At 34.3% G+C, this 25,131-nt stretch overlaps 1 protein-coding gene across 1 annotated transcript in view; it reads left to right on the top strand.

The window, feature by feature from the left end:
• The window catches only part of LOC131946849 (ankyrin repeat domain-containing protein 17-like), a 30,938-nt gene extending 6,214 nt beyond the window's left edge, over positions 1–24,724 (top strand). The window contains exons 2-6 of the mRNA XM_059307821.1: positions 1,182–1,765; positions 1,814–3,977; positions 13,931–14,024; positions 14,732–14,780; positions 24,499–24,724. Coding sequence (XP_059163804.1) covers positions 1,349–1,765; positions 1,814–3,977; positions 13,931–14,024; positions 14,732–14,780; positions 24,499–24,717 — 2,943 coding nt within the window. The 5' untranslated portion in view covers positions 1,182–1,348 and the 3' untranslated portion in view covers positions 24,718–24,724. The remainder of the gene's footprint in view (positions 1–1,181; positions 1,766–1,813; positions 3,978–13,930; positions 14,025–14,731; positions 14,781–24,498) is intronic.
• The last annotated feature ends 407 nt before the right edge of the window (positions 24,725–25,131 follow it).

The raw sequence follows: 25,131 nt of genomic DNA, 5'->3' as shown, positions 1-25,131 counted from the left end.
TTTTATCTGATCCCCATAAAACCTTAGAAAATTGTTGAAAATACTCCTTGGGAGTTTTATGTGAAAAAAAATTCAATTTTGCACCGGCAGCGAACCGGTTGGAATTTGGCACCCCAGCTTATGCCATGAAAGCTATGGCGCCTACGTTACTATTAAACAGTGCGATTGGTTATGAATATGATTGGGCGTTTAGTCGTTTACTAATATGAGTCAGGCACATTCGCTGGTGCCTAACAAGGTGCAACCTGAGGCTTTATGCTTTATCCCGGTAGCGCTATGGCGCATATGTTTATTTTAAAGATCGCGATAGAATATGAATAAGGTGTAGTCTTACAGTATTTCATTAACGGGATCAGGCGCGTCCTTCGACGCCCTTAAACGGTGCGATTTACCCCGGGGTATGATGGGGGAAATGTTTTCGTTGCTATATGAACATATTAGATTACTACTGATATAACAAACACTCTAATTATATTACTATATACATGTGATGAGAACGGGAACACTCTTATTTTCCCACGACACTAAGATAACGATATCAACAACTTCGATCATAAAGTATAATTTACTTTATTATCACATACTAATATTGCACAATATAAAAACACTTCATTTTCCTACAATGGCTAACCCCCAACTGTCTTCTCTCTTGCGTCTTACGTCATCGATAACATTGTCGCGGCACGCTCACGTCAAACTAACGCCACACATATTTTATTAAACACACGCACTTACCCTCAAGTCAAATCAAATCGTCTACCGTCCATTTTACACCGTCCTTATTAATCCATACCAGTCTATTCTTATTCTATCTATCTACGCTATGACATTGGGACTTTCTTCTATCTCCGCGGCAACGCGCGGGGCGGGCGTGCTAGTCTACATTGTCACGCCGTCTAATTAAATTTTGAGAGTGGATTGCTCTGGAACCTGAGTTCAATACGTATCAATAGTTAAGAAATTTTGTATCATATTATTTTAAACACAACTTGCCTGTAGTATAACTTAAATAGAATTGTCCATATGAAACATTTTTAGTTTAAATGGCTGCCTTCTGTGTAATGATTAAATTTCCTGTCTACTAATTTTAGTGTGAGAATTGTGCTGTATTTCTTTCACCATTTTCTGATTTTCTTCAACAATGTTTTTAATACATTATTTTAATTTTATTTATATTTCAGTTGATGCTATGTTTTCAGCTTTCGTGAATTGGTTTTCAAGATTTTCATGGAGTTGAAGAAATATATAATTGGTCTGAGCATGAAACGCAAATTTGAACACCATCCGTGCGACATTTATTGATGCAAAAGTAACCAAAAGGCGTATGTACATTCTACATTGTATAAAAATGGTCAATGCGTTCAAGAAAATGGAATTTAATGCCTTAACTATTGCGTCTCAAAATGGCGACGAAAAGGAGGTAGATATTCTTATAAAAGCAGGAACAGACATAAATTATGTGGAAGATGATGGATGGAATGCCTTAATGGTTGCATCTGAAAATGGACACGACAAGGTTGTAGATATTCTTATTAAAGCAGGAGCAGACATAAACTATGTAAAACAAAATGGATATAATGCCTTAATGATTGCATCTCAAAATGGACACAACAAGGTGGTAGATATTCTTATTAAAGCAGGAGCAGACATAAATCACGTGGAAGATGATGGATTGAATGCTTTAATGATTGCATCTCAAAATGGACATGACAAGACTATAGAAATTCTTATTAAAGTAGGAGCAGACATAAAATATGTAAAACAAAATGGATCTGATGCCTTAATGATTGCATCTCAAAATGGACACGACAAGGTGGTAGATATTCTTATTAAAGAAGGAGCAGACGTAAATCACGTGAAAGATGATGGATGGAATGCCTTAATGTTTTCATCTCAAAATGGACACAACAAGGTGGTAGATAGTCTTATTAAAGCAGGAGCAAACATAAACTGTGTAAAACAAAATGAATATAATGCCTTAACGATAGCATCTCAAAACGGACACGACAATGTGGTAGATATTCTTATTAAAGCAGGAGCTGACTTAAATCATGTGGACGATTATGGATTGAATGCCTTAATGATTGCATCTCAAAATGGACACGACAAGGTGGTAGATATTCTTACTAAAGCAAGAGCTGACTTAAATCATCTGGAGAATAATGGATTTAATGCCTTAATGATTGCATCTCAAAATGGACATGACAAGGTGGTAGATATTTTTATTAAAGCAGGAGCAGACTTAAATCATGTGAGAGATGATGGATTTAATGCCTTAATGACTGCATCTGAACATGGACACGACAAGGTGGTAGATATTCTTACTAAAGCAGGAGCTGACTTAAATCATGTGAGAGATGATGGATGGAATGACTTAATGATTGCATCTCAAAATGGACACGACAAGGTGGTAGATATTCTTATTAAAGCAGGAGCAGACTTAAATCATCTGGAGAATAATGGATGGAATGCCTTAATGATTGCATCTCAAAATGGACACGACAAGGTGGTAGATATTTTCATTAAAGCAGGAGCAGACTTAAATCATGTGAGAGATAATGGATTTAATGCCTTAATGATTGCATCTCAAAATGGAAACGACAAGGTGGTAGTTAATCTTATTAAAGCTGGAGCAGACATAAATCAATTACAACAAAATGGATATAATGCCTTAATGATTGCATCTGTAAAAGGACACGAGAAGGTGCTTGATATTCTTATTAAAGCTGGAACAGACATAAATCATGTGGAAAAATATGGATGTAATGCCTTAATGATTGCATCTAAAAATGGACACGATAAGGTTGTAGATATTCTTTTAAAAGCAGGAGCAGACATAAATAATGTGGCATGTAATGGATGGAATGCCCTAATGATTGCATCTCAAAATGAAAACGACAAGGTGGTAGTTAATCTTATTAAAGCTGGAGCAGACATAAATCAATTACAACAAAATGGATGTAATGCCTTAATAATTGCATCTGTAAAAGGACACGAGAAGGTGGTTGATATCCTTATTAAAGCAGGAGCTAACTTAAATCATTTGGAGAATAGTGGATGGAATGCCTTAATGATTGCATCTCAAAATGGACACGACAAGGTGGTAGATATTTTTATTAAAGCAGGAGCAGACATAAATAATGTGCAACATAATGGATGTAATGCCTTAATGATTGCATCTCAAAAAGGACACGACAAGGTGGTAGTTTATCTTATTAAAGCCGGAGCAGACATAAATAATGTGCAACATAATGGAAGTAATGCCTTAATGATTGCATCTAAAAATGGGCACGACAAGGTGGTAGATATTCTAATTGAAGCAGGATCAGACATAAATTCTTTACAAAAACATAAATGGAACGCATTAATGTTTGCATCTGTAAATGGACACGATAAGGTAGTAGATATTCTAATTGAGGCTGGAGCAGACATAAACTCTGTAAACGAAAATGGGTATAATGCGTTAATGATTGCATCTGAAGATGGACATGACAAGGTGGTAGATATTCTTGTTAAAGCAGGAGCAGACATAAATCGTGTGGGAAAATATGGATGGAATGCCTTAATAATTGCATCACGAAAAGGGCACGACAAATTGGTAAATATTCTAATTAAAGCAAAGGCAGACATAAACTATGTAAAACAAAATGGATTTAATACCTTAATGATTGCATCTCCAAATGGTCAGCACAAGATGATAGATACTATTGTTAACGGGGGAGCAGACATAAACAATGCAAATGCAATTGCTCTTGACACTTCATTTTTAGGTGATCGAAAAATCTATACTAAAGATTGCCTCAATACGTTAAGCTTAAAAACTACTCTATTGTTGGAATTAATCGATGTGTGTTTTCGAGCATTTGAAAATAAACACAAACATGTTGTTGATGCGTTATCTTCAATGCACTTTATAATTTCCGATAAAACGACTTCGACAACGTTGTTTCATTTTTTTATATCTATATTTAAAAAAGGTATTTATAATTTATCGATTTTATATATATATATATATATATATATATATATATATATATATATATATATATATATATATATATATATTCCATATATATATGCCCATATATATATATATGCCCATATATATATATATATATATTCCATATATATACATTCCATATATATATATATATATATATATATATATATATATATATATATATATATATATATTTAATTTTAATTTTATTTATGTATATAACCATAGACATGTTACTGTTCTATACATACATTCTTTTTTGTAATGTCGAATATATATATATATATATATATATATATATATATATATATATATATATATATATATATATATATATATATATATATATATATATATATATATATGTATATATATATATATATATATATATATATATATATATATATATATTTATACCTGACTTTTTTTACCATTCTTTTTATCAAGTTAATATACATTAAGATTTATTGACCTTAACATTAATAAACAATAATTTTAATTTTTCTTATTTAATTGTTGAATTATCCTTATGATTTAACTAGGCATACTGCCTAGCTTCGCTTAGGTTTTTAAAAAACATTTGAGAATTTGAATACTTAATTATTTAGCGATGGATTGGGTGTGGAGTGCTTAAATTTAAACAGTAATGCTAACTTTAGAAAAAATGTTGTTTGTTGTTTCACTTCCGTTGCCAAAAAATATTGGAAAGTGCGCAATGTATAACTAAACTGGAATTAGAACTACACAGGTTCCATGAACAGTTTATCTCATAATTTATGTTACAATGCCTTTTGAAATTAATTAATTAATTTAATTAGGATACGTAACTGAATTAACAACTTAATTTTGTACCAAAACAAATGCTATACGTCGTCATTTTCTGTTTCTTTTTAAAATAGTATACAATTATTTGAAAAATAATAATTTTGAAAACGCTACCTCCCTTGAAAACTGAACGTATGACGTATGTCTTTGTTTATTTTTTTTTTAACAAACAGTTGCTATACTTATATAAGAAATTACGGTATATGAACATATTTAACGACTATAATGGCTGTTTCCGACGGGAATAAAGTTTTTTTGTTACCCTCCAGGGTCGGTCTACGACGTCACAAAATATTAAGGGGATCGTTCGTCAATTTATTTATATATATATCTCATATAAGGAGAATTTCACTAACGATCATCTTTTAGCCCTCGTCGAGGGCTTTGAGTCTGACCAACAGTTTTTCAATACGGCCCAGTCATCTATAGTAGTGTATGCAAAAACTTAGCAAGATGTACGGACGTTAAGTTACCAAAAAAATGTGTTAAAATTTCCCTGTTTTTGCCATAAAATACAAAGATTATATAGGGAAATACAACTGATCAGTTTTGACCCCTTTACGAAGTTTTCCCAGATATGCCGAGTTTTTTGTGACACCCCAAGGTGTTCTCCTACCACCTCACAAAATTTCAAGGGGGGTCGTCGTCGGAATTTTTTTTTCGTAATATAGCCCATATAAGGCGTCGGTCAGTCGAGGTCAGTTTTGACCCCCTCTCCGTAGACTTTTTGCCGAACCGTCACCATCCTTCGTGTTCTATCGCCCCAAGGCAACTTCGTGCCAAATTTGACGCGCCTGCGGCGCCGGGAAGTGCCCTATCGGGCACCTGACCACTTTGCTTTATATATATAGACTAGGCATACTGCCTAGCTTCGCTTAGGTTTTCAAAAAAATTGAGGAATTGAATAATTAATTAATAGATGATTGGCTGCTATCTTAAATGCTTAGGGCCTAAATTTATACAGTGGAGTAATTTCATGCTGCTCAAATATTGATGGAATCTTCGAAAACTTATTACTCGCACGGTTATTAGAACTGCAAGGGGTTTCTCAATAGTATCAATCAAATATTATAATAAATTACTTTCGTAATTAATATTTACAATTTCAGTACAATGCAAAACTTAATTTATAACAAAATATTTATTTAAAATAATGCTATACTCTATGATTTTTGTTTTTTTTTCTTGAAAAGAGAATACAAATTTAAAAAAAAATTATTACATTAAAAAGTTACTTCCCCTGTTCATAGACCAAATGACCAAATCTCGTATAATGAGAATTTCACTCGCGGTCACTTTTTAGCCCTCTTCGAGGGCTTTGAGTGAAACCGACAGTTCTCCCTAAAGGTCAAGCCATTTGCCTAAGAGCATGCAAAAAAATTAGCCAGATGTCAAGACGGTAAGTGCCCTCAAATTCGTTTTGAAATCACCCTCTGTTTTTCCCATAAAATACAAAGATTATATAGGGAAATACAACTGGTCAGTTTTGACCCATTTAACGAATTTTCCCGGACATGGCGAGTTTTTTGTGACACCCCAAGGCGTTCTCCTACCACCTCACAAAATTTCAGGGGGGGTCGTCGGTGAAATTTGTTTTTCGTAATAGAGCTCATATAAAGAGAATTCCACTCGCGGTCACTTTTTAGCCCTCGTCGAGGGCTTTGAGTGAAACCGACAGTTTTCCCTAAAGGTCAAGCCATTTACCTAAGAGCATGCCGAAACTTAGCCAGATGTAAAGAGGGTAAGTGCCCTCAAATCCGTTTTGAAATGACCCTCTGTTTTACCCATAAAATACAAAGATTATATAGGGAAATACGACTGGTCAGTTTTGACCCATTTCCCGTTTTTTTTTCCGGACATGGCGAGTTTTTTATGACACCCCAAGGCGTTCTCCTACCACCTCACAAAATTTCAAGGGGGGTCGTCGTCGGAATTTTTTTTTCGTAATATAGCCCATATAAGGCGCCGGTCAGTCGAGGTCAGTTTTGACCCCCTCTCCGTAGACTTTTTGCCGAACCGTCACCATCCTTCGTGTTCTATCGCCCCAAGGCAACTTCGTGCCAAATTTGACGCGCCTGCGGCGCCGGGAAGTGCCCTATCGGGCACCTGACCACTTTGCTTTATATATATAGACTAGGCATACTGCGTAGCTTCGCTTTGGTTTTCAAAAAAATTTTTTTTCGTAATATAGCTCATATAAAGCGAATTTCAGTCGTGGTCACTTTTTAGCCCTCGTCGAGGGCTTTAAGTGAAACCGACAGGTGAGCCGTACGGCCAAGCCATTTACCTGTAAGCACGCCAAAACGTAGCCAGATGTAAAGAGGGTAAGTGCCCTAAAATCCGTTTTCAAATGGCCCTCTGTTTTCCCCATAAAATACAAAGATTATATATTGAAATACAACTGGTCAGTTTTGACCCACTTCCCGATTTTTCCCAGATATGCCGAGTTTTTTTTGACACCCCACGGTATTCTCCTACCACCTCACAAAATTTCAAGGGGGGTCGTCGGAGGAAATCTTTTTTCGTAATAGAGCTCATTTAGAGAGAATTTCACTCGCAGTCACTTTTTAGCCCTCGTCGAGGGCTTTGTGTCAAACCGATAGTTTTACCTAAAGGTCAAGCCATTGACCTAAGAGTATGCAAAAAATTAGCCAGATATACTGAGTTTAAGTACCCTAAAGTCTGCGTTGAAATGACCCTCTGTTTTTGCCATAAAATACAAAGATTATATAGGGAAATACAACTGGTCAGTTTTGACACCTTTACGAAGTTTTCCCAGATATTCCGAGTTTTTTTTGTGACACCCCAAGGTGTTCTCCTACAACCTCACAAAATTTCAAGGGGGGTCGTCGTCGGAATTTTTTTTTCGTAATATAGCCCATATAAGGCGCCGGTCAGTCGAGGTCAGTTTTGACCCCCTCTCCGTAGACTTTTTGCCGAACCGTCACCATCCTTCGTGTTCTATCGCCCCAAGGCAACTTCGTGCCAAATTTGACGCGCCTGCGGCGCCGGGAAGTGCCCTATCGGGCACCTGACCACTTTGCTTTATATATATAGACTAGGCATACTGCCTAGCTTCGCTTTGGTTTTCAAAAAAATTAAGGAATTGAATAATTAATTAATAGATGATTGGCTGCTATCTTAAATGCTTAGGGCCTAAATTTATACAGTGGAGTAATTTCATGCTGCTCAAATATTGATGGAATCTTCGAAAACTTATTACTCGCACGGTTATTAGAACTGCAAGGGGTTTCTCAATAGTATCAATCAAATATTATAATAAATTACTTTCGTAATTAATTTTTACAATTTCAGTACAATGCAAAACCTAATTGATAACAAAATATTTATTTAAAATAATGCTATACTCTATGATTTTTGTTTTTTTTCTTGAAAAGAGAATACAAATTTTAAAAAAAATTATTACATTAAAAAGTTACTTCCCCTGTTCAAAGACCAAATGACCAAATCTCGTATAATGAGAATTTCACTCGCGGTCACTTTTTAGCCCTCGTCGAGGGCTTTGAGTGAAACCGACAGTTCTCCCTAAAGGTCAAGCCATTTGCCTAAGAGCATGCAAAAAATTAGCCAGATGTAAAGACGGTAAGTGCCCTCAAATTCGTTTTGAAATCACCCTCTGTTTTTCCCATAAAATACAAAGATTATATAGGGAAATACAACTGGTCAGTTTTGACCCATTTAACGAATTTTCCCGGACATGGCGAGTTTTTTGTGACACCCCCAGGCATTCTCCTACCACCTCACAAAATTTCAAGGGGGGTCGTAGGAGGAAATTTTTTCTCGTAATAGAGCTCATATAATGAGAATTTCACTCGCGGTCACTTTTTAGCCCTCGTCGAGGGCTTTGAGTGAAACCGACAGTTTTCCCTAAAGGTCAAGCCATTTACCTAAGAGCATGCAAAACATTAGCCAGATGAAAAGACGGTAAGTGCTCTCAAATACGTTTTGAAATCACCCTCTGTTTTCGCCATAAAATACAAAGATTATATAGGGAAATACGACTGGTCAGTTTTGACCCACTTCCCGATTTTTCGCAGATATGACGAGGTTTTTTTGACACCCCCAGACATTCTCCTACCACCTCACAAAATTTCAAGGGGGGTCGTCGGAGGAATTTTTTTTTCGTAATATAGCTCATATAATGAGAATTTCACTCGCGGTCACTTTTTAGCCCTCGTCGACGGCTTTGAGTCAAACTTACAGATTTCCCTAAAGGTCAAGCCATTGTCCTAAATGTATGCAAAAAATTAGCCAGATATACTGAGTTTAAGTACCATAAATTCTGCGTTGAAATGACCCTCTGTTTTCCCCATAAAATACAAAGATTATATAGGGAAATACGACTGGTCAGTTTTGACCCCTTTACGAAGTTTTCCCAGATATGCCGAGTTTTTTATGATACCCAAAGGCGTTCTCCTACCACCTTACAAAATATCAAGGGGGGTCGTCGGAGGAAATTTTTTTTCGTAATAGAGCTCATATAAAGAGAATTTCACTCGCGGTCACGTTGTAGCCCTCGTCGAGGGCTTTGAGTCAAACCGACAGTTTTCCCTAAAGGTCAAGCCATTTACCTAAGAGTATGCAAAAAATTAGCCAGATGTAAAGATGGTAAGTGCCTTAAAATCCGTTTTGAAATGACCCTCTGTTTTACCCATAAAATACAAAGATTATATAGGGAAATACGACTGGTCAGTTTTGACCCCTTTACGAAGTTTTCCCAGATATGCCGAGTTTTTTGTGACACCCCAAGGCGTTCTTTTACCACCTCACAAAACATCAAGGGGGGTCGTCGGAGGAAATTTTTTTCCGTAATAGAGCTCATATAAAGAGAATTTCACTCGCGGTCACTTTTTAGCCCTCTTCGAGGGCTTTGAGTGAAAACGACAGGTCAGCCGTACGGCCAAGCCATTTACCTATAAGCATGCTAAAACTTAGCCACGTGTAAAGAGGGTAAGTGCCCTAAAATCCGTTTTGAATTGACTCTCTGTTTTCCCCATAAAATACAAAGATTATATAGGGAAATACGACTGGTCAGTTTTGACCCACTGCCCGATTTTTCCCAGATATGCCGAGTTTTTTGTGACACCCCATGGTGTTCTCCTACCCCCTCACAAAATTTCAAGGGGGGTCGTGGGAGGAAAATTTTTTTTCGTAATATAGCTCATATAAAGAGCATTTCACTCGCGGTCGCTTTTTAGCCCTCGTCGAGGGCTATGAATGAAACCGACAGGTCAGCCGTACGGCCAAACCATTTACCTATAAGCATGCCAAAACTTAGCCAGGTGTAAAGAGGGTAAGTGCCCTAAAATGCGTTTTGAATTGACCCTCTGTTTTTCCCATAAAATACAAAGATTATATAGGGAAATACGACTGGTCAGTTTTGACCCACTTCCCGATTTTTCCCAGATATGCCGAGTTTTTGTGACACGCCAAGGCGTTCTCCTACCACCTCACAAAATTTCAAGGGGGGTCGTCGGAGGAAATTTTTTTTCGTAATAGAGCTCATATAAAGAGAATTTCACTCGCGATCACGTTTAGCCCTCGTCGAGGGCTTTGAGTCAAACCGACAGTTTTCCCTAAAGGTCAAGCCATTTACCTAAGAGTATTGAAAAAAATTAGCCAGATATACTGAATTTTTTTTCGTAATATAGCCCATATAAGCCGCCGGTCAGTCGAGGTCAGTTTTGACCCCCCTCACCGTCGACTTTTCGGCCAACCGTCACCGGCCCTCGTGTTCTATCGACGCAAGGCACCATCGTGCCACATTTGACGCGCCTGCGGCGCCGGGAAGTGCCCTGTCGGGCACCTGACCACTTTGCTTTATATATATAGACTAGCTGCATCCCGTGCTCCGCCACGGTAAATATTTTTTAAATGTACCAACTTGGGAACAGAACAAAACTAAACACAACATAAACGAACGCAAAAAAAAAAAAAAAAAAAAAAAAAAAACGAAAAAACAAACACAACACTCATAACATAAACACAATTTAAATGCAATCATAAAGGCATATTGCTCACAGTCTAGTCCGTAGCGCCAAATCGCGCCCTTTCCAGTGATTTGCACCCCCCTCAAACTTTCGATTTGCACCCCTCCCCCCCCCCCCGCCCTAAAACTTTCGATTTCCACACCCCCCCCCCCTCGCAAATTTTTTCCAACCCACATCCGGGGACATATGCCCCCCCCCCCCCCCCCATCGCAACGCCTCTCCTATAAAACCCCTAGCTTGTCCGCAAACCGACAGAATAATCATTAGAAAACAGTATAAATAATAGGCAGTATTTAAAATATCCGTGTTTTACCTACAATATTTCACTTTATCCATTCACGCATTTTTTTTTCCAGTACTTTAAATTTTAAAAATTTACAATTGAGTTTCATAACTAAAACCATTGCGCACCTAATGAACGTGATGACGCGCCTATAATAGTGCTGAATAGTTGATTAAAAATTATAAGTAATAAACAGTAGGGCCTACATTCAGTGAATAAAATAAATAAAAGATTGCCTTTTATCAATCCATGCTAATTATAATTTTCTAACAATAATTTCCTCCTACCGAATAATTTGCATTCACATTTTGCTAATTATATTATTGCAACACTAATTCCTTCTATGACGAACGTATATTTGCATTCACATTTTTTATTAGCGTGAGTTTAATGTATTTTTAAATTACCTCCTTTGTCAAAATTAGAAAAGAGTTAAATTAATTTGATTTTTCTTCCCTACTGTTATTATGTTATTAAAATGTATCCACTTTTTCTGGGAGCCTAAACGGAAATGATATTTGACATTAATCTTTTTAATACGTTTTAGCAGTTTGCGTGTATTTAATATTTTCTTGACGTTATGCGAAAGAGTAAAAACCGTGGCAATTTTAAAATAGCTCTATGCCGCTATATAAACAAACCCTACTCTATTACTTATAATAAGACACTGCGGTGCACTGAAAAGCACAGCATGGTGCGAATGTTTACTTTTATAGTCCCAAAATCTATAGCGATGACGGAAGGAAGGAAGGAAGGACTGACACACTACTTGCCCGCTTATATTATAGATATTCTGGTCGATTTGTATTTGGGCTAAAGTATTGAACATAATTTTTTTTTCATTCATCTTGGCTAAAACATTAACACGGTTTAGTCGTGTTTCCATTTGCTTTACATGAGCTCTCGTAAAATTATATTAAAAAAACACGTTGTAGTGTGAAACTTTTGGCAACGTTACAATAATTTTTTATATCATTACTTTTGTTTCTTCTTTAAAGCAACTAGGTGTCATAATACCCTTATACATTTGCGTCTGTACAGTAAACGTATTTCAAACTGTGGTGGGAGTGCAGCCAATTAATGAAACAAAGTGCACTCCACACGGACGATTTAAAAATATACAGAAAGTTTGCTTAACTTTTGAATACAATGATAGTTAATCTTGATCCTTTTTAATCAGTGTCACTTGCATAGTTCATTTTCCAGATGGGTGGTGTCTTATTATACTAGTATACTATTTTAAATAGCACGTAAAGAACTGCAAATTAAGAGAGTATAAAATATTTAAATTGTCATCAAATACGGCCAAATTAAAGTTACTTTTTACCTATTTTTAAAAACTTTTTTCAAGCTTTTATTTACTTTACAACGGCTGTTTATTTTTGGGTGTGTGGAAAATCTCTTTGCAGATAATCATCTTTCATAGATTGCAAAGTATTGATAGTGTTTTATAGCAAATATTTTTAGTGGTCTTGACTTCATAAATTATTATTATTATTCATTATAAAAAATCTTTTATATAACTATGCACTAAAAAAAAAGAAAGTAAATTATTTCCTTAACTTTATAATAATGAACTGCTATTTAAATAACCATAAAGAAATTTTACTAAAGTTATTCATTAGATAATATAATGACCCACACTAGTGTATTATTATTTATTTAAAGAAAAATCAATTTATCCTTTTTTGGTGCATGAATTTATGAAAGCTTTTTATTAAAACGGTTTTTTTCCTAAGTACTTTAAAATGTTTAATTTCAATACAGTTGCATGGCTAAAAGCTTTTGGGCACCACATGAACACGAAAAACGCACATATAATAATACAGCTTTGTATGGGACACTTAAATAATTCTTAACATTTAATTAAACATCTAATTTAAATATGTTTTATATTGCATTTACATCGGATCGTGACCCCCGTGCTAAGTTTTCCTCTCCCGTTATTATGCATAAGACAAAACCCGCAAAAAAAGCAAGCTTGTGAAATTGGAAAAAATACATAAAAACTGATCAGAAATCGTAAATCATCACAGTAGGCAGACGTCCTGTGTAGTGATTTTCATTTCTAAATAAAAAAAACTACTGCATGTAAAAAAAAGAGTTTACTATCTGAAAACCAGTGTATTGATTTAGAGTAGAGTATTAATATAAATTACATGAACAATGATATCTTCTAGACTTGTATATTAAACTAATGTATTTGAACACGGGTATACCTTGTCATTCGCTATGTGCGTCACACAATATGTTGTATTTGGTTCTTTCTGTTTTGCATTGTATGAAAACAAACTGGATAGAACCTCATCTTAGAACTCCAATAATCATAAACTTTAAACCCGATGTTAAATGAAATTAGAATCTGTTCAGTATATTAAGTGTGAAAACCTGTAATTTTGTCTTGCCAAACCAAATGTTAAATCCCAATGCCCACCCTTTACAGTAATGTTCTTACAAAAATTTTCCCAAACATCCATCGTAAAATATATTTTACCACACCTTTATAAATATCGTTTACTCTAATCATTTCCTTAAAACTGCCCATTGCCTATCACTAACATTAAACCTTAATGTTAACCTAACTGTAACTAAATCATTATCTTAACCCTAACTCTTTCCCTATCAATGTTGTTATATATTTTTCAAAGCTGTTTACTTTAGCATCAGACATTACATTTTAAATTAGCTAAATGTCAGCATTAATGTGTCTCAAAAATCTAGATTTGAATAACTAATTAAAAGAAATTAAAACTAATATGTACCATCGAAATCAGTATACTAATAAATCACGTATCTTTATTAAATACCCAGCACTAAAACGAGATACACAAAACGACACCAAAAACGAACTGAGCGACTCAACCGTCAGTGAACAAAACGACGCAGATGACAGCAACTTTAAAAGGTAAGTAATTTGTGTAGCTTACAGAAATATGTCTAGACATTTTCAACAGCGAAGTAATATTTAAATTGTAAGTTACTTTAAAACAATACCGTCACACAGATTTAACATTATAAATAACACAAATTACATACGCCAGTAGGCTTACATATAGTTTAATACTGACCGCGAGACTTAATTCAATGCATAACTTTTAACATAGAAGGTTCTAGACAAGTGAACTCATAAGCATACATTTCTGTTAACTGTTCTCAATTATCCCGAGATCACCCCGTCTATTACCACTATGACAAGCAACCTTATTTAATCTTCGCGCAGAACATGACCAGTAACAATTGCCATCTAACTATTGTCCCCATCGACCTCTGATCATGAACACCTTATGATTCGCACAAGCTGGGCAATAAGTTTAAGTAGGATAATACCCCACTGTCGAGATCAAATTTACACTATATTCGATGGTGGGGATAATGATCGGGATTCCTTTAAGGCTGTACTGTTCTCAATATGAAAGCTTTAAAAAGATTAGTTAAACATATCTTTTCGGATCATTTATGCAAATCACCACACCATTGTTATTAAAACATGTCAAGGCAATGTGTATTTATTTTCTTGATACTTCAATTACTTCTCATCACCAAAAAATGTATAAACAAATACATCCAAACAAAATAGCATATGTTGTGTATCGATATTTTCTATAACAACAGATCCATCGATTGCTATATAAAGACTGTTCTTCTATCTCACAACAATCAGGTAGGAAGTTTTTATTGTGAGTATAACACATAAATACACAATGTATTAAGTCGCTTTTGAAAAAACAATATCTGATGAAAATTACGTGTTATTTTTTGAAGCTGTATAGAAGATATTTTGTTTGGTCCATCGGTGTCTATTGCGCCATTCGACAACTTGTTTGTTGTATGGGAAACAAATTGGGGCCTATATAAACCTACCAATGATGCTGATATTCAATGACTGCATGGCTATTCTTAGATTAAAAGTATATATTTATGTGTAAGAAATCGAGTCTAGGCATCTCAATCGCGGGCGGTGGGGGGGGGGGGAGCAGGTGGAGCAGCCTCTCCCCCTCTGGCTATTTTCACCGAAGTGGCGCCTTTATGGAAACTTTTTAAACTCTAATTTTTAAACATTGATATTTGTTAAAAAATTATTTTTGGTCCCACCAACATCGATGTAAATTACAAGATTTTTATCATGCAGCAATTAAGCATAATAGTGCTAAACTAGCTGCTTCTACTTTACAACGCGTAATAAGAGCTGTATCAGTTTGTCATTCGAAAAATAACTATTAAGATGTCTTGCGATGTTTACAACAATTCTACCGGCAGTAAATTTGACAAGAGGGGTGTCGAATTCCACTATATAACGTATTTGATTAAGAATAATTGAATAAGAAAATATAATAAATAAATCTTCACACGTAATTACTTTATATATAAAGTTTGAATCTTGTAATACATTTATTAAAGTCAAACTTTACTCTATAATTGATACAAATCTAGAATATTCTACAGATATTTTTTTGTTTTGTGATAACCCCGTAACACCGGATCTAGTACGTGCATTAATTGAGTTTGGTCCTTGACAAACAGGCCTCAGAGAAGCTTATAAAGATGTTCCAAAAAAATTCAACTGATCGGCACTTTATTGCCAGTTGGTACAAAAAAAACCATACGAAATGTGGTCGGAAAATAATACGACATTTATTAGTACTAGAAAGTGATATAGACGCAGTTCTGTATTAGGAAAACAGGGATTCGCGTTTAGCCATCGTGAATCCAAAGGTTTAGGCGAAGCTCCAATAAATGAAAGCAACGTTTTAAACTTATTAAACATCTACCAAAGAAAACTGATTTGCTAAAACAACATTTAATTGTCGTTGACAGAACTGAAATATATTAAAGTCCGGGTAAGCTAAATGACTTAATACAGTCTATATCAACCCAATTTTTAAAGAAGAAATCTAAAAAGCTAGGTATTTAGCTGTGGTTATATAGTTAACTATCGACATTAGTAGAATGGATCAATTTTCTTTTTCTGTCCGACATGTTACGGAACATCGAAATATTTATTTAATTCCTTGAGCTTCCATAAGCTATTCCAGAGGTTTTTGTCAAAACGCTTCTTACAGCAGTAACAGATTTAACGCCAGGTATTCTCCTTTCATATAAAGTTCACACCAAAATGCAATATAAGTACAATACACCCAAATAACAGTTAGTTACGCGTCCTCACTTCACATAAAATGTTTTGTAACAACTTTTTTAATGGGGCGGGATCATACGCCACACAACGAAAAAAAAGTAGCTCAGCTTAGATTAAAAATAAAACAAAACAATATAGACTGAACATTCGTAGCCATACAAGTTTATAGTATAGGAAAAAATAAAAAAGTTATTTTGATCATAGCGCTTAATATTTTTTATCTAATTTGTAACGTTAAAAGAATTGCGCACCAAATAAACGCCAAATAATATATGTATAATATATTATTATTACTTTATAAATTTATAAATTTACATGCGTTTTTTTTAGAAATCGGATATAGCATACATTACTACTTCCGTTGGTAAACACATGATCATCTTGTTAGCAGTGATACATTTTTAAGGTGTATTTGAAAATGTTCTTGATGTTAAGATATATATTTTGACTTACGGTTTTTCTGTTTTTAAAGATGTTGGTTTTAGGGCACGCGGAGCTTTGTGCTGTTGTCAAACCGCAGGTGTCTGTAAATTTTGTGAAATATTGTTTTATGATTTTGCGGTCGGTTTTCATCTTGCCTACGCTATTTTAATGCTCTGGGTGTGTTTATTGTTTGCATGTATTTATTCAAATATTATATTTTATTTGGAAGGTTTTTCATATTTTATAGTTTTTCTTGTACTGCAAATTATCGCTTTTATTCAATTGTATACTTCCGTGCATTGTGGCAACTTCTGTCTTTATTTCATCTACTGTATCTTGAGTGTCCTAGTAAATTTCATAGTTTCAATGTATCTTTCATAGTCAAATAGAAAATGTTAAGTTTCCTGTTTGCCATTTTACTTTTAACTGTAGGTGTTGTGTTTGTTTGTCCTAAAGTAACTTTATGATCGGTGAATCTAAGTGTTGATTTATATTTTATCTGGAACATATTCGTGTTTCCAAGTACACATATCCAGTTAAGCTAAGATAAAGAACGTTTAATGCGTGTTGTACTCAATTAAGTGGTTTCTGATTCGTTGTGAACTTGTTGATTGATGTGGCCCCATTTTCACAACGTAGTGGGTCCTATAAAAATTTTGTATGTCCACCTTCCTCATAATAACGGTTATCAATTGTAGTGCTCTTTTATTTGCCAGCGTCTGTGGAACATACAATTCCACCAGCTCACAGATCTCGCAGATTCTTCTCAAGTTTGGCGTAGTGTACCGTAAAGCGTTTTGATTTGAATTTTATGAGTTGCTCAGGATCTATTCTTCGCACTCGAGTTTTTTTCCACTTTAGACTTAAACATACGATTTGTTAACTGAACACATTCGTTAATAACATGTAGTTAATAAATAATTCGAAAATAAAATTATATATATATATATATATATATATATATATATATATATATATATATATATATATATATATATATATAACGTTCTAAAATTGATCTATTATATTTGGGAGGTAAGTTAAAAAACAACACAATTTCTTAAAGGTCTCAAGTTTACTTTACTGCACAGCGTCGACTCTCTATATTTGCCAGGCCTCAGTTCAGAGTTGCGTATCTGAGCGATGATATAAAAATGTTAGGCTATACTGTGTGTATACTTTGCTTGTTCAAAGAAATGGTTAAATCTTGACTATGGGATCCGGATTTTCGCCGACTTATGCCCGAAATGACACTTGTTCTAATGGGACCAATGCACAAATTGGAAAGATACACGAAAGATATTCACCGTTTGCACGAAAAAAAATTAATATAGTAGATTACTTAGTAGACATACTGCAAAAAAATGTGTATTAAACATTTTGATCAATTTAAGCATAATACTAACACAGTTCAAAGCAGAATATATATATTGAATGAGTGAAGGGTGATAAATGTGGGTGAATGTTTTTTTCCATATGTTGTAGCCTGTCACATTCGTCTCTGTTCAGTCCTCGTACTGTGAGATGTAGTCCGGTTTATAACTGTTTGCTGTAAGGGTTTATAACGTGTGTGAGAACGTGTTTTGTTGCCTCTGTTTCGTCCAGTTCTCCCAAAAGGTTAGTGTAGGATAGTTCTGTTCTCTTAGAGAGTCCTTATATCTTAGTCTGCGTACAAGCGTATGTATGTTTAGAATTGTTTTGTATATCTAATATATAAAGTTGAAATTTTTTTTTTAATACTTTATTTTCCAATTTAAAACAAATACAATAACATGCCACGCCGTTTGGGTGGATATTTACGAGATAGTTACATTGGTGTAAAGAGTTAAGTAAATAAATAGCGAAATATGTAAATGAATACAAAATATACATTGAATTTACAGCTTGTTGAGTCAAAAGTTGAAAAGAGGCTGGTTTGTAACATGTTTGCCAACAAAAAAGTGGTGGAAGAGTATAACGTATGGAAGAATAGTCGAAAACAAAGCTAGTTTGCATGGATTTCATCTCATTCTGTACAATAAACATAGTAAATACCAAAGAAAAATTAATAAACAGTGGAGTAATCACACACACACACACACATTTGTTGTTTTACAAAAAATTTCGTTTACATTTGTACAATAGTGAATTGCAAAAATAAATATTCAAAACTGATGTTTTGGGGGGTGGTGGGGTCGTTGGAACAGTTAAAAGGGACGTGGGGTTATCATATGATGTGGGCATAGAGGGGGGGGGGGCGGTAGAGTGTCGGTGTTTAGGTTTGTTTGGATGTTTAGTACCGACAGGTTAGGGGTGGGTAGGCGGGAAGCTATCACGAAGTGTGGGGATACAGTGGAGTTTTAAAGGTCGAAAATTGGGGGCAGATACACCCAGAACATGGTTACCTTACTAAAAAATTTACCAAAAAAAAACTATTAGACTTACAGATGCCAAATTTGGTACCAGTATAGCTTACATAGTCTATTATATGGCAAATGTAAGGAAATAAGTTTATATATGGAGTAAAGATTTTTAAAAAAATAATTTTAAAATGTAAGTCATCCGCAATATTAAAAAAATGACCCCAACTGTAGAACTAATTTAAACCAAAGTATCAAGTACACAGCTGTAACACTTTCAATGCATCTAAAAGACATGTATGGCTATGGTATGAACCAGTCTCATGTTACTAACCATTATGGTTTGTCCATGACACAAATTTGAAAAATGTGCTAAAATTTTGAGAAAACAGCAGAACATAGCCCTACATATCTAAAAAAGTATAACACCTAGGTAAAAGATTTTGGTTCATACCATAGCCACTATATCAGGGAATGTGTGTGCAAAGTTTTATCACAATTGAACAATAATTGTGGAAAATAGCTGGAAGACAATTTGCAAACATGTCGTTTTTCGCAAACTTTTCGTATACTAAAATAAGTTGATTTTCTTCCATGAAAACAGGCAATACACTCCAGCTTAGTAAGGATGGCACTGTTTTTCAGATTCTTTCTCCTCAGCACCTAATTCATAGTGCTTTCTGACCTGACAAAGAGTCTTGAAAGCCCAAAATGTCTGTTTTTTTTTTGTTTTTTTTGTAACATACGACACATCGGCGGTTTTGCAGAATTCTAACAGTTGTCCTGGATGTATGTCTATCACCCTCAGCAAACCATCAGAATAGTGTTCCATAACTAAATATAGCTTCTGCCATTGCTATAGAAGTCTCCAATTATTACAGAATGATTCCTTTTCTTTTGGAATTACTTCCCTATCATGTCGCTGATTGACTCATTCTGGTTGTAGGTGTAGCTATTGAGTCAATTTGTTACCTCCTATGTCTTAGCAAGGACTTCTCCAGACTGGTCTTATAGCTTCAATGACTTCTGTAAGGAGGTAATAATGTGTTCTATATGATATGACCATTGGCATTGGTGTTTTTACTTTATGCAGGTCCATTATAAGGCAAAAAACTAATCTGACCTTTCCGCGCATTAGCTTTGCATCCCAAATACAGTTCATCTGTTCACAATATTTAAAAAAAAATACCAACAACTGAGAGGATAAGCTTAGAAACAACCAGATTATCTGTTTCATTTTGTATTATTACAATTAAATATGTATGAACTGGCTAGCCCCTTTCATTCATTTCAACAAGTGCAATGAAATAGTTTCTCAGAGAATCGCTGTCTATACTAATTTATTATCACATTATCTATCTACATAATACATAATTTTCCAGATGATTGACTTTAATATTTAGTTTTGTTTTATTCAGAATCACCATTGAGAAGTACTTTTCCTATGTATCATTCTATTTAGTAGAATCTTGAGTCTGCATCAATGTAGTTTATATTTTTTGTTTTGACTTTGTGGGTGTGTCCACCTGGTTACCAAATGTAAACAAACTTTTTATTTATTTATTTTTATTACTATTACTGTTAGTCAGCAAGAAGGTAGTCTGTTTTATTTTACATAAACATAATCTATGTCTTTTTCTAGTTTCACTAGCTGTAGATTGCATATAATAACTTAGAAAACTCACTTTCTATACTAGTTTAGTTTCAGTAAATTTTAATACCTCAACCGTGAAATGTGTCATTATTCCAAGTATAAAATAATAAAAATATTTAATAGGAAGTAGATCTATTTTGAAATAGGGAGTAGCTAATTATTCTAATAGTAAAGGGAGTGTTTATTGTTTATATTTATTATTATATCGTTCGTTTCCGAGTATTGTAAAGGGCTTGCCGTCAGACATTTTCCCTATTTTTTACATTCTGACGGACTACCCCTACCCACTTTAGAAGCTAATAACTAAAAAACTACTTCACTCAGGTCAAATTAATGCGCACAGACGGATAGAGAAATGGATTCTGAATAAAATAACATTCACCATACAACAATATTAAAAAAAAAACGATTTTTCAATGATTCTGGGTGTACCTGCCCCCTTAACAGTGTTCTCATAAAAGAGTTACTTAAGTTAACAAAACAACTGTAAGTAATAATGTGGGGGTAATAAAATGAATACAGAGGAGTAAGGGGTCATTGGGGTAATTGTAAATTCTGTATGTATGTAATTATGTTTGCCGTGGATTACAAAGGAATATAAGAAAAAACGAAATTTCTATGGATTCAAAAGAGAGTGCTCATGGTTTAAATACATGGTTTAAAAAATGTAGGCCTATACTGAAAGTGTTGTGAAATAATTTTCATTTTTCAAACTGATATAAATAATTGTCGGCATGTTCTTTAAAAAACATTTTAAAAAATATATCGTCTTTTACAAAAATTCTAATTACGTCTGAAAATTATTCATATTTAGTCCTTTAGCACTTCCCTTTGATAACTTAGGAAAACACAATTACTTCCCTTTAAAGGAATTAAATCGGGTGGAAAAGAATTTACTGTTTATTACTTTGTTTTGGTGTTCGGAAAAATAAAGAATTACATAACAAGCACGGATTAATCAAGTGCATATGGCAGGTATTTTAATTCTGCATTTCATTATTTCATACACTGAACGTTCTGGTTACTAATTCTTTTTTTAATCAAAGACATTTGACGAAAAAAAAAGACATCTTTATACGGGAACGGGAATTCCCGCAGGTTAATATTTGTGCTTTTTTTGCGCATTCGTTTTTGTCTGTCTTTTTTGCGCATTAAGGGGAGATCGTTTTGGTCTGTCGCACCAGAAAGCTCTTTTATAGATACCTTCACCAATCTAAAGTAAGATATACAATTGTTTATATTAGATTACTATTTTTAATTAAAGACGGGTGAAGTAACAAAAGACAACTTTATTCGGGAACGGGAATTCCCGCAGATTATTAGTTATCTTTTTTGCGTTTTCGATTTTGTCTGTTTGTTTTTGCGCAAGAAGGGGAATTCATTTTTGTCAGTCTTACCAGAAAAATCTTTTATACAGACCTGCGCCAAACTACAAGAAAATATGCATTTTATATAATAATAGCCGTCCCGGTCTGTGTTGTGTTGTGTGTATGTTGTGTTTGTGTTGTGTTGTATTGTGTTTGTTTTGTGTTTGTGTTATGTTTGTGTTGTGTTTGTGTTGTCTTGGTGTTGTCTTGGTGTTGTCTTTGTGTTGTGTTGTGGTTGGGTTTGCGTTGTGTTGTGTTTGTGTTATGTTTGTGTTGTGTTTGTGTTGTCTTTGAGTTGTCTTTGTGTTATCTTTGTGTTGTGTTGTGGCTGGGTTTGCGTTTGGAATTGGCTTGTCTTTGTTTGCTTTTTTCTTTGTATTTATGTTTGTGGTTGAGTATGTTGTTAGGTTTTTGTTTTTGTTTTCGTTTGTGTTTGTATTTGTGTTTGCGTTATTTTTTGTTTTGGTTAATTGTGGTTAGGATGGGCAATGCCGGGTATATGATGATTACTAAACACACAGGTAATGGTCCTTAACAGATTTTTTCACAGAGGCCAGAGCAGGTCCTGGCCGGGACGGCTAGTCTAATACATAAAGTTCAATTCTGTATGATGTATGTTTGTAAAATGTTTGTCTTGGATTACAAAATAATATAAGAAAAATGAAAAAAAAACGATACTTCGATGGAGTCAAGTGTTAGATTATTAAAGTGTTAAGGTCTAAATTTATGAGTTTAAAAATTAATATTGACAGTCTTTAAAAATCATTTTCATTTGAGATATTACATAAAATTTTTAAAAAAGTGTGTCAATAATTATAGAATTTCTAACTGTGTCTGAAATGCATTTGCATTTTGTCCTTTAGCACTCATTACGTCCCTTGATTTGAAAACATTAGTTTCTTCCCTTTAAAAAAACCCATTAAATCGGGGAAAAATAATTTACTTTTTATTACTTTGTTTTGGTGTTAGGAAAAAAATAATTATATATTAATTACATTAGCGGGGAGTGATTAAGTTCAATGTCGTTGGTACTTTTAATACTGCCTTTTATTTATTCTATACACTGAACGTACTGTTTACTAATATTTTTTTTTTTTAAATCAATAACAGTTAATAAGCCAGGTCCTACAAATCCTATAGGTTTATTTCTTTCCATTTTGTTCACTAAATTGAAACACGGTTTGATTGGGCGCTCTATCATGTGAGCGCTATGGTGCATAATTTCGTATTAAACAGTGCGATAGACTATGGATAAGAAAGGTTACTATAGTCTTTAATTGAATCAAATCCGGGCGTCCTCCGGCACCCTGACAGGGTGTTATTTAGCGTCCCGAGCCTTCCCGTGTTCGCTATGGTACCTACGTTCGCGTAAGTTCAAAAGACTATAAATACGCTGGGTACTAAAGTCGTTTACTAAGTTGAAGCAGGCAGTTACGCCGCACGTCGTCATGGTGCGATTTGGCGCCCCGGGCTTTACTGTAGACACTTTGAGTTTATCTTTGCGTTTGTGTTTTCTTTGTGTTTGAGTTTGGGTTTGCGTTTGTGGTTGTGTGTGCGTTTGCGTTTGTTTTTGTGTTTTCGTTAGTGTTATGTTTGCGTTTTTTGTTTGTTTTGGTTGGTTGTGGTTAGGGTTGGCAATGCCGGGTAAATACTGATTACTAACACAAGTTATGGTCCTTTACAGATACGTTTTTCACAGATGCCAGTGCATGGCCTGGCCGTGACGGCTAATAGTGTATATAGTATTAAAATATTTTATAATTAACAAGTGGGTGTTTCATTTAGTCTTTTTTTAAAAACCCGTTTGTTGTTGTTTCGTCATGAATGTTTCGTGACACACTGGATCACCCGTACAGGCGTATCCGATTACACAACATACTAGTGGCCCCGTCCGTGATTTGAACTAAACAGTTTTGTAAGTATCTCTCTGTCTACACATCAAGTTAGCTTACTCTTGTTAGTGTGTACACTGGCTAGTCCTTAGTGCTGAAGCTTGCGTATGGTTAAAATGGATTGAGGTCAGTCAGTCGGTTGTCGAACCAGGTGTCGACTGACCTCTAAACAAGCGACAAAATGAGATACATTTCTTGAAAATTTGTTTTTGTTTGGTAATTCTATGGCAGTAGCAGTAAGAAATTTGGCAACGTTTCACATTTGCACAGCGTTGCTCAGCATTACATATCGTCAGACAAAAAGACTGTGTGATATACATGGTTAATACCGAAAACATTCTTAGTTTTAATTAGCTTATATGACGAGGCCTCACTAATAAAACTTTTTCTAAAATAAAAAAAAATGACAACAGTTGTGTACTTGTTAAAAATGCGATAATAAGGATTGCTATTGTTTTACTTTTAATATAGTCATTTTAATAAATGAAATAGCATTGTGTTGTAAATAATGTTAACAATTATTTAATAACATGAATTGTAAAACATAATTTGTTTTTTTTTTACTTCCAGAGAACAAACTATTATGAATTAAAGGAGTTTGTTTCTGATGTTATGTCAGAGTTTTTGAACATGAGAGACTTTGACGCTTTACATTTCTTCATTTGTCAGAGGTGTTTGAGGACAATTTACTCTGCACTAAATGCAGAAGATAAACTGAAGTTTTTCACACTACTCTTAGATCTTAACTATGCGGGTAATTTAGTTTTACAGCTTGTAGTCTTATTTTAGTATAAGCTGTGTCTTAAATCACATAAAAAAATGTCGTTCTGTTTTTTTTTTGTAACAAGACTGACAAATGATAAAAGCTTGATGTTATGGACCCTAAACACCAGTATAGAAGTTATAAGCATGTTGTACTTATAATTTAAATTATGTCTGATTTGTTACTAGTATGTTGAATCACTGACTGTGTCTCTCCTAGTTATTTCAGTGGCCGTAGGAAATATGGACATCGTTGTATATGAGATTTTACCAATAGTACATATTTTAACTCGATTTTACATGTTAAATTCTACATCTTAAGAAGTAAAATAGTAAATAAGTTTTTGCCACATACTTTGTCATTTTGTTTCTCTTTGAAGTTGTAGGCCTAACCTGCAGTTTTCGCAGAACTTCTTGTTTCCAAACTTTCTCATCGTTGAT

The sequence above is a fragment of the Physella acuta genome, unplaced genomic scaffold (assembly GCF_028476545.2).
Source record: "Physella acuta isolate Inbredline_101_S28 unplaced genomic scaffold, ASM2847654v3 ptg000572l, whole genome shotgun sequence".
Classification (NCBI taxonomy): Eukaryota; Metazoa; Mollusca; class Gastropoda; family Physidae; genus Physella; species Physella acuta.
The sequence above is the reverse complement of the archived record's forward strand: the minus strand, read 5'-3'. Positions and strand labels throughout refer to the sequence as shown.